At 38.9% G+C, this 11,308-nt stretch overlaps 1 protein-coding gene across 1 annotated transcript in view; it reads left to right on the top strand.

The window, feature by feature from the left end:
* Positions 1 to 2,738: 2,738 nt before the first annotated feature.
* The window catches only part of LOC101854902 (sodium/hydrogen exchanger 2), a gene marked incomplete at its 3' end in the record, with an annotated part of 48,581 nt that continues 40,011 nt past the window's right edge, over positions 2,739 to 11,308 (top strand). The window contains 5 exon segments of the mRNA XM_035972596.1: positions 2,739 to 2,961; positions 7,374 to 7,776; positions 8,638 to 8,683; positions 10,469 to 10,510; positions 11,025 to 11,096. Coding sequence (XP_035828489.1) covers positions 7,419 to 7,776; positions 8,638 to 8,683; positions 10,469 to 10,510; positions 11,025 to 11,096 — 518 coding nt within the window.

The raw sequence follows: 11,308 nt of genomic DNA, 5'->3' as shown, positions 1-11,308 counted from the left end.
TTATTATTATTATCTCAAACGATAGCGACCGCAAGTCTTTTCTTAGAGCAGTATTTTTTTTCCTTTACGGACACTCCACTTTGTCCTCCTGTGCTAGGAACTATTTATAACCTTTTTGGGTCCTCCTGAAATTTCCACTGTAAGTTGTCAGCTGTCCTGTATCAAGTATCAGGTATCAACCCTAGCCTACCCCAAAAAAACCAACAACAAAAAACAACAACAAACAAAAACGCGGAAGCGACTAAGCGAGTACAGCAACTCCCCTGAGTTAGCCAGATTGAGTATTTGCCATTTGATTATGGCGTTCTTTTTGGTGAAAGTGGGACGAGAGTTCTGCATAATATTCAAATTAACCTTAATGAGTCATGCTGCTATTATTGTCTTCAGCTGTATGTAAAAGGCTATGAAAATGAAAAGGGAATGGAGCCAGGTGGCTGTGAAGGCTTGAAATAGATTTGAGTAGAGATCCATGAAAAGGAATAACAATATTTTCATCTTCTCGCTATTATAAATTGTAAGCATGACCGTCTCAAAGAAAGCTCAAACAATGATTGATAAAACATTTCCAAGCATAAAAGGACCTCTTCGTATACTCAAGAAAAAAAGAAAGAGTGCATACTTTAAACAGCCACAGCTTAATTAATTGAAGGTCAGCTGTCTCAAAATTTTGCCTGGAAGCTGAAGTTGTATTCCTATTTTGCATGAGGTTCAGAAAAAATTGCATGTCAAGAGTGACAACTCTATTGGGTTTGCTAATAATCCATTCTTACTTACTTACTTACTCTCTTTCCTTATACCGTCAGGTACATGAGGCGGGAGCAGTCAACGCCACGCTTGTCTGTCCCGGGCCACTTTCTCAAATTTTGGCACATCTTAAAGGCCCTGGGTGATTGCCTCATCCATTGTGGTGCCTCTATAGCTCCCAGTTGGTCTTCCACGCTTTCTCTTTCCAGTTGGATTCCAATGTCATGTCTGATGTGTGATAGGGCAATCTCGTCTTCGGCATTCTCAGAACATGTCCCAGATATCTCCATCTTCTCTCTCTTTTTTAAATTTTTTATTGTTGTGTTGATATCTTCAATTCCAGCTCTTTCCAACACTTTATTATTGTAATGAATCAATTCCATTTTATTAGTAAAATTCTTCGTATGCGTTTTGTTTGGAAGCTTTTTATTTTTCGTTGAATTGTTTTGTTTGTTTTGTTTGTTTTCCATCAATACAGCCAAAATATTGCTATTATATATTTTAAATTTCGTCTTTAATGAAATTATCTTTGACTTCCATAGTTTTAGTTTCACAAAAGCGACCTATGTATTTTTAAATCGTTAGTGGACGTCGTCAAGGCAATCTGCAGTTTTGAAAATAATGCTGCCAAGTCAAGGTACTTGATTTTACTAATTTCTGCAAGGGTTTTTCCATAAAGAGTGATGGGCGTAGTTTTTGATGAAAGTCGTAGTAGGCCTACTTCTGTTTTGGATACATTTATGATAAAACCAACTTTTCCCGCAACTTTCGCAAGTTCGTCTGTTTTTGATTGCATTTCATGTACTGTGGTGTTTAATAGGAGGATGTCATCCGCAAAATCTAGATCTCTCCTCTAAATATGTGCCATTTGTCCTTCCAGTGCCTGCTTCAATGTATACTCTGTCTCCTTACAAAATCGATCACAATTTATTCAAAGGCCTTATAATGCGACTGTTTGTACACGTGTTCTGAATCTGAGTCTAAAACACTTCATTTACTTCTGTTTGTGTCGAGAATCATAATAAAGATACTGCAATATTTCTGCTTTTAAAACGGCCCACATATCTCTCGGAAAATGATAGAAGGCGAGCGTTAAGAATGCTCCTGGCTGGAAGTACACAGTGAGAAGTGGCTCAAAGGCTCAACATTCACAGAAACAGCATTGGACGTGTGTGGGCATATTATGTCTGCCGGGTGAATAGAACGACGGATGATAGATCTGAAAGTGATCGGCCTCGGATCTCAAAGCAGAGACAAGACCGACACATCCACCGCGTTCATCTCCAGAACAGACCGTGTCCTGCATATTTATATAACGGTTGTACGTAATGTCCCCGAGTAAAGACCAATCTCTGCGCGATTTAACTGATCAGCCCCAAATATTAGATATGAACTTAGGCAATCGCTAGATTAAGGATCTATAAGTAACATATTACCCTGAGCAGTTTATCCAAGAACTGTTCTTTTCCCTGCGTCGACGGTGTCAGTCATCAGTGCCGCGGAGGGCTCAGGCGGTGCCGAATTTGGGGGGGGGGGCTCAACTTGTGATTGGATACTTCTGTACAAAAATTAACACACTTCAATGAAAATTCTTTATCCTCATGACTTCTTCCTTGATGTGTGTGTTGTCTATAAAAGGAATGGATTCTCTATAGATAATTGGTTCGCAAGTACATGTATAATATTTGATTTCTATATGCACTCTTTCTTTTTTCCGTGAGTATTTTTTCAACGTAAATTAAATGAGGAATGTGTGATACGGAAGTTGATAAAGTTCACTTACTAGAATCCCACTATTTAACCACCATTCCTAGATCTATACCCAGAAGCTCTAAGGAGAGGAAATTAACAATTTCGTTCAAGTCAAACAATTAAGCACCCCCCAAAAAAACAAAAACAACAACAACACAACAACCCCCCCCCAAAAAAAACCCCAACAACAACAACAACAACAACCAACAACCTCACATTAAATCTCCATTTTCAGAAAGCATCAGTAGTAAAAAATCAATGTTTGGCCAGAGAGCTGGTTTGGCTAGACGCCGAAAACAGCAATAAATCTGGGAATACAGGAAGCCGCAAGAGGAAGGCGTCGGTCGAAACGAATGGAACAGGCACTTGCACCTGATGAAGTGGAGAGACTGAAAGTAGGACGGGAGCCGCAATAGACTGCACAACTGAAGGCCTACTTTAGGTTGAGAGAGCTGTTGCAAGCAGGTAAGAGGTAGGCCTAGAATCTAGAAAGGGTTTCTACTTTTCTGTTGTGACTGTACAGCACATCATTTGCATTCCAGTAGTTTTGACAGGTCTTGCTGTAGTCTGCAGTACAGACTACTGTAGTCACTGGTTGGTAGGCGAGATTTCTAGTTGGTGGAGAGTTAGGCTACTGCTAACTAGAATCTAGATCTAGATCTAGAGTAGACTCTAGATATTAGATCTAGATCTAGATCTCTAGATGTTCGCTTTAGTTTGATTTTAAAATAATTTCAATCTAGATTTAGAGTCTAAATTCTAGAATATCTAGATCTAATATATATATTAATATTATATCTATCTAGACTAGACTACTGGACACAACAATTATTGCATACTCACCTGACAGTCACAAGTGATGTTAGTCAGTGTGAGTCACACAAGTAGCCTAACCTAAAGTGATTAACAACTGGCAGGGAGGCCTAGACTAGAATTGTAATGGGTGAGCAGAAAGGCATCAGCTTGATTTGGCTTGAATGTGAGACCTTGAATCTGGTGGGAAAGATATATATAGATTTATATCTTGCACCCTGCGAACCCTGGACAATAATATAGGCAAAACACAGCCTTAGCCACATTCCTTTCGTTCGTGAGCTGTGGACCAGGCCAGGGGGTCGGTGTGGTGTCATCGTCTTGTAGTTGCTGTCGCCTGTGGATACATTCGTACATTCTTCCTTTCACCCGCTCTTTCACTCACACTGTCTCTCCATCCACAGCTCAGCTCGTCTTACGTTCAAAAGTTGCCCACTGATCAAGTTTAGTTAATGTGTGTATAAGTTTGTGTGTGTACATGTGCATTATGGTGGTGGGTGTGTGGTGGGTGTTACTTAAGATTGTATGTAGGGAGGCTTGCCATGCAGTGTTCCTTCCCAGACCAGAGGCAGAATGAAAGTTGGCGCCTAACTCTCGCATAGAGGCAAAAAATCCCGAGACCGGAAGCTGGAAAGCGTTTGGAGAAATAAAGATCAGCACTATTTCTCCGAATTATATATATATTATAAACTTTCTTGTCTTTTCAAACTTTTTTCTATAAATAGGCTAGGCCTTCATTCATGACTTCGGTAAATTTTTACTTTTATGCACCCTTACACAGATGCATTGATTTTAGGGCTAAACTGCCATAATTTTTGCTACAGAACACACGTATGGCCACTATAACCCTTGAAAATCAACAGTAAATATCAATCTTAATTACCAAAACATCAAATTATTGTGAAATGCAGGGGGGCATGCTCCCCCTGAAACCCTCTATGTTGTTAAAATGAAGTCAAATATTACTGTTATGTTTTGAAACATGACTCTATAACTATTGATTTGCAGCAAAAATGAAGGCGATATACTCGTGTTCAGCATGCAAAATACTACTAGAAAAAAAGCAAACAAAACGTGTACTTGAGACGGGTGCATGAGTAAAAAAAACCCCCTAATTTCCTACCCACCACAAATGAATAAATTTGCAAATATTTTGGTTTTTGTTGGAACTGTCACTATGTGCATTATAACATACTTTTATAGTGTATTTTAAAAAATATGTGAGGTTTCAGAGGGTGCATGAACAGCTCCCCCAGCCTGTTGCCTTAGTTTGATGTTTTGCAATTAGATTGGCCTGTTTGCATTCACTTTCGTCTTACCGCGTAAAAAGAATCTTGCTCATTGAGGAATTTACCTCTATATATGCCCTTGAAATTTTGCATGGCTTTTCTGTTACAGAGTTATTGGTGTTTGAAAACATAACAGTATATAACATTTTGGCACTTAAGTAAAAAAAAAAAGGCGTTTTGTAAGTCAACTATAGGAATCATGGGGTCCTTGAGAAAGAAGGAGAAGACTTTTTTTCTGCAGTTAGTCAAATTGCTACATTAGTGTTCTACTTAGCGATAATTCATCCTTGTCTCCCTTGCGATAATTCATCATTGTCTCTCTTGACCTCAGTTGAAAAAGCCTAGTAGCAGTATTTTTTATTATAAAGTTCAAGGCGTGATAAAACTGAATGAGTTGGTAGCAAAACTCAAGTCACATTTTTAAAAACTTCCAATGGTCTTGATAATAAAGGCACTTTTGTTCTGTCAACTCAAGTTACAGATTGCTTCTTGTACAAGTCTTCTGAGACGTACTTGTAGTAAGTGGTAGTCTTGTGCTATGGAGGGAAGAACCAGCAAGATTTTAACCTCTTCAGTGCCTGACCTGAGATTGTCTTAGAGATCTTTGGCAGGACTGTGTAGCAAGCTTGGCACTGAAAGTGTTAATTACCGTCACACCTGCTCTAATGATCACCCATTTAAGTTTCACCTGTACAAACAACTACTTCCGCCTTCTCCTCTTGCTTGCATTTTTTAAGACAATTGATTTACAATTCTGAATCAAATTAGCAGATAACAAACCACTGGATGGTACAAAGAACAATGTCAACAGGTAAACGAGAGACAGTCCTCAATAAGCATGTTGTGAGCTACTTCACTGCTTCAACCTAAAGCTATTTAAGCGAAAGAGCTCTTTACCAGGTGAAAGTCTGCCATTTTTCTTGCAGGCTTTCAGTCTTGCAGTCTTTTTTAAAAACAGTTTGGCTGTCCCTCCTCCAAGCCCAAAACCTGCTCCCCTTTTACATCGTTCAAACGTACAAGAGGAGACTCTGAGGTCACTGCATTTTTAACCCCTGCCGAAATTCAAAACTAAGGCTATATCTGCAAAAAAACATGGTCCTTGTTTTCCTAACTAAGACAAAAATTCCACCTAATTTGAAGGAAACTACACTTTAAAACTTGTTGAATCTCATATGATCATTAGAACGAACACCCCACTATAATGCATAAAAATTGCAGGTGTCTAATCTATGCTTCAGCTTTTGTTATAAAATAACAACTCATATTTGTTTTTCTTTCTTATGGGGAAAAAAAGTATGAACACTTAAGATTAAATTGGAATTTCAACTGGCGGAGCTTAAGTCTTAGATAAAGTTCTGTCTTTGTTTGGCTGGGTCATGGTTCTTCTGAACAGGTTATTGCTATATTTGTAGATCACAGGGATTCACATTTTCAACTTCACACTTCTATCGTGTGCCATCTTAATTATGATTAAAGTTGGCTTGCACGCCTTCTTTTCCAAAGTGCAGATGAACCTGCCTTGACGACCACCTGTTTTATACGGCCACCGGTACAAACGGTCCCTTTCCATTTCCCCCTTGCGTCTTTTCTATATAATTTAACTGTGTAAAACGGTCACCTGTCCAACGCGACCGTGGCCACCTTATACATTTTATCAATCCACTGTCAAATTTACCTGCCCCAGGTGGCCAGACGTGGTCACTCTTTGCCAGATGCTTTGTCATAAATTTTGATTCGGCCCTCCGCGCTGTGGACGGGCCGTCATAATTCATTCACCTGTCGTTATTGTTAGTCCCTCCTATGAATATTTACTCAAGTTGACCAATGGGTAGGCCTGACAATAAATTTTCAACTACTGGTGAGGGAAGTGTGATCCACAGAAACATATAAGCCCCACCCAGAACTCATGCACAAATCGTGTGTGAGGTGATGGTCACTGTTTTATTTACCTAATCTGTAACTAAGTTACAATGGATGTTGACGTGAACTTGCGACAGACGTGTCCCTCGTTCTCCGAGTGGTGGCGACCCGTGTGTTTGTTTAACCATGGTACTCAGTCTTCATCCTCTTACTTACATAATATTTTGTTTATTTTACCCTTGCACAAAATCAGAAACAAAAAGAAACCTAACCAAAAAAAAAAACAACCTAACAAAACAACACAAAATACCCTTCTTACTCAAACTGCCCGCCTTTTTCAAAGAAAACAAAAACCCTTTTGAATCAGCCCTACAGCAGTCCTCATCCTCTGATCCCGGTTTGGACCTCAGAAGAGAAGGATTTGCTTTCGATCTGTCCTGCCTGAGACAGCCACCTGTGTTATGCGGCCACTTTTCTCCATGACAATGGGTGGCCGTTTTACTCAGGTTTGACTGAAATTAAATTTCATTTTCAGAATAGAAACAAAATGACATGTCAGGGATTCTTTTGTTCAAGAATTGTCATGGAAGGTCATAGACCCTGCCTTGTGGGTAGTTGGCGGGTGCTCTGGTGTGGTTTGCTCCTTCTTTCCTATCTAACATCTATCGTCCTTATCCCTCCTCCTTTTTTGTGTATGTTCCTCTCATGTAACACATCTATTCTTCGGCACTTATATGACCTTATTGTGTTGCAAGTGCCGTAAAACTCTTACTAAAACTAAAGAGACCCTGCCTTTCTTGGTCAATTCACCACTTATCTGGTATGACTTTATGAATTTTTATTAATGAATTATTGAAGGATTACCTGTTATGTTACATATTTTAAATTAAATTTTGTGTATTTTTATATTTATAGTGAACCTTGACTGAGCTTCCACACAGTCTTCACTCAGAACTCTTGATGGTGACCATGAAGAGGAGAAAAATTGGATATTCGCATTCTGGCCCAGCAGGGAATAGACTTTCACCTGGGCTGTGCCTCGTCTTGGCTATTTTTGTACTTGCAACGGAAGCACGTGGAGACGATGTCCCTGTCATCACGGATGGAGTGGCCTCCCCCAGTTTGAGCCATGAATCAGCTCCTCATCACGCGAATGGGACGGACGATGATCATCATGGAAACAAGTCCCATCACAGTGAAGATGGGGGACATGGCCATCATAATAAGGGCCTGACGGTGGCGGACTTGAACTACCACGAAGTGCGAGATCCTCTCGTCCTCACCATTGTTGTGCTGGTGGCTGCGCTCAGTAAAATTGGTATGGATCATGAGGATAGTTTTTGTTGTTTTGTGGGAACCTATTCAGTGCAGAGGAAAAAGACGGATGTCCCCGCATTGTCTCTTGCCAGCTAATTCTATTTAGGCTACAACAGTGGCAGTATATATATGTGTTAATGTGAGCACAAGTAAACGAAGCAATCTTTATTTGGTTGGCATTGCAGCTGGTTAAAAGCATTAAACCTGACTCATGTGCATCTTTTTGAATGTACCAGATGTTGACACTTGGGCTGACACTTTTTGTGAGACTTTTACCATCTGCACTGAGTAGGTTCAATTAAGGTTAATGCATGTTTTTTTTACACTTTAAAAAAATGATGCTTACATACGGCTACCTCAGAATCTGAATTACAAAGTTCTATCAGCTCAGTACCTAGTTTTGATAAATTTGACGTCAAAGATTTTGAGTGTCTCAAGTCTCAATATGTCGAGCTTTTTTAATGCAATTCTTTGGATATCTTGATAACTTCTCAGAAAAACATTACGATGTTGATGGAGGAAATAAAGCATTTGATTTCTGATCTCATGGTCTTAGTAACTCAAAACGACCAAAAATGTCAGATAGAACTTTGTCATTCTGAAGTAGCGATATCTTGTCAACAGAGTATGTACAAAAAGACTTTACTTTAAAACTTTGATTGTTTATATTTTGGCTGCAGTGTTCTGTCAGTCTCTGTCTCATCCATGCACTTAACAAACTTTTTTTGTACTTATTTGTTTTTATTTATAGTCTGAGCTAAATTGCTTCAATGGAAAATTTACTGTTAATCATAATCTTTATAGTGACCATGCCATTGTATTCATTGAAAATGAACAAAATGAAAATTTCCTTCCCCCTCAGGGTATCACCATGCCAACTTTCTGTCCAGCAAAATTCCGGAGTCATGGTGAGTAAACATTTAAGTCTGTTTCAGCTGTTTCAGTTTATTTGTTACAGTCTCTCTACGTTTTGATGGCTTGGTGCAAGACGCTCAAGACAAAAGCCTTATAAGACAATGGGATTCATTGGGGTCTTGTGTTCAGCTATTGATTTGTTGTGAGACTGCCTTTAGCCTGACAATTCTTAGCCTTGGTAACAAATTCTTTAACTTGCTGAACTTTTGTTTTAATGGTATAATGAATGTGTCAGTGAGTTGGACATTTTGGGGATAAAAAAAAAGATATAACAGGTTGACAGTGGTTTTATTTGGACGTTACCACTGTTCTCTTTTTCTATTTTTTGACCTTGTGAATTTTATTGTGTTGAGATGCTTATGGTGTGAAGTGAATAATTGAGTCTGAGAGGTTGTCAGTGTCCTGTGTGTACATCTATAGCTTGGACTTAACTGACCAACTATGTTATAACGCCTCAAGGCTGTAACGTGACCTTTTTGATAATAAAGGATAACTTCCGTTACTACTCATTCTCACTGAGGTCTTGTGCTTGTTTGTGAGCACATTTTATAATTATTCGGTCAAGCTATAAGCATAGCCAAGAACGTAACAGTCAGCAGCAATATTTGAATATGTGTGTATGTACATTTATTGTAGTGAGTGTATGTGTGTGTGTTTGAGTGTGTGTTTGTGTGTGAGTGTGAATTAGAGTGAGTGGGTGGGTGAGAGAGTGAGTAAGCATATGATGTTAATCACCTATGTTAAGATATGACAGGAATGGTGCATGTTGTTTTTTATTTTAATCCCTGCCGGGACTTTTTCTGCTTCTTCTTTTGTTCTGTGCTTCTCCTGTTGCTGTTTATACTGAGAGTGAAGCAGGCACGGTGGACATTATAATGTATAATGAGCCGCTGAGATCAACACTTGAATGTTTGTGTGATTTTTTTTTTTATGATCCTGCCAGCTGCAGCATGTCAGCTCAGGACCCTCAGGCTGTAAATTGAGTACCAATGGTAGCTATTATTTCTATTTTGTGACAACGATATCTGATATTAGTTGTACCTGCCTCCTGCTGTCGAACTACAAAGCGTCTGATTTAGTTATTAGGTGCACTCTATAGAATATAATAGAATGAACATCAGAATGAGAAAAAAATATTTAAACTCATGATGTGTTTTAGTTTTAGTTTTAGTTTTCAATTGTGTCGTGTCATTCTTGAACTGGATTATTTTGGGGATTTTCATGGCTGTCAACCCTCTTGGCTGGGTCTATTGGAGACAGATGATCTGAGGTCATGGCTCCTTACACTTTTTAACCCCCCACCCCCTACCTCTTTCACCTGACCGGTGCACTTGTGTATTAACAGCTAGATGCACACACCACTGTGTGCAGAGATATATGCAGCGTTCAGCGCACAGAAGGGTGTAGACAGCGAAATATCTTATCAGTTTGTTAGTGTTTGAACACCTAATTAGCTGCTTACACCGTATGCTTCCTGAAAAGCGCAGAATGTTTCTGAGCGTTCTAGGATTTCCTGAGGTAATAATAATTGTGAAGCGCATAGAGTATCCTGTAGAGCATAGATATGGGCACATATAATTAATGCGGTTGTTATTAAATTATTACGGATAAAGGAAGTTTACCAGGTCCAACAGGTTCAATAGCCCTGCTGTGTCGAAATGAGTGGTAAATTGGTAAACCCATGCTGCACAGTAGAGTCATTAAGCAATGAGATTGTTTCTCCTCATGTGTTCTTGAAGTGTGTTTATTTTTAAAACAATTCACTTCATCCGTTTCAGCATTCTTATCATCCTTGGAACAGCGTTTGGTGCCCTCGTGCAGTAAGTTTTATCTTGATGATCACTGGTTCTTCCTTCGTTTTTTTGGGGTTTCTGTAAGCCTTGCTACATCTATTTAATCTGGGGGTTTTTTGTTTCTGTAAGCCTTGCTACATCTATTTAATCTGTTTTTGCTACATCTATTTAATCTGTTTTTTTTTTCTTCTTTACATCGTTTTTATCTTAACTTTTGTTGTTAATCTGCTTTGTTTGTGTATAGTATTTTAGTGAGGGGTATGAATGACTGTGTGCTGTGACTACATATTTTTCCATAAATGCTTGAGAGATCAAAGTAGAGTTAAGTGAACCAGGAATGCCTGTGTGTTTACCAGATGTGTGGTTTATGCTATGTGAATGCATATTAATGAGATGACTAGCACAAAAACAGTACAAGAAAGAAGGTGTTAAAGTCTGTCAGGGTGAGATAAAAAATAATATTTGTGTGCATTGAAAAGAAAAATAATTTTAGACTCTCATGTTGTCTATTTCGCATTTTCTAATCTTTTTTTTTTCTCAGCTTTTCTGGGATCGCCGATGACCTGCCGAAATTTTTCCAGCCTCATGAGTTCTTTATGTTTCTATTGCCTCCGTAAGTTCTACTTTATTGCTTTAGTACCAGCACTGTGTTAACAAAAGTACTAGATACTAGGGGCACACATGGTCTTGGTTAATTTTGTGAGAGCTGTGTATTCAACAGAGGCAACAGAAATGTGGTTTCTTAGGAGACTGCTAAGAGTATCGTGGAAGGAAAAGAAATCAAATGAGGTAGTGCTTGATGAAGCCCACGTGGGTCGCTCAATG

This window comes from Aplysia californica, unplaced genomic scaffold, assembly GCF_000002075.1.
Source record: "Aplysia californica isolate F4 #8 unplaced genomic scaffold, AplCal3.0 scaffold00754, whole genome shotgun sequence".
In the NCBI taxonomy this organism is placed as follows: domain Eukaryota; kingdom Metazoa; phylum Mollusca; class Gastropoda; order Aplysiida; family Aplysiidae; genus Aplysia; species Aplysia californica.
The sequence above is the reverse complement of the archived record's forward strand: the minus strand, read 5'-3'. Positions and strand labels throughout refer to the sequence as shown.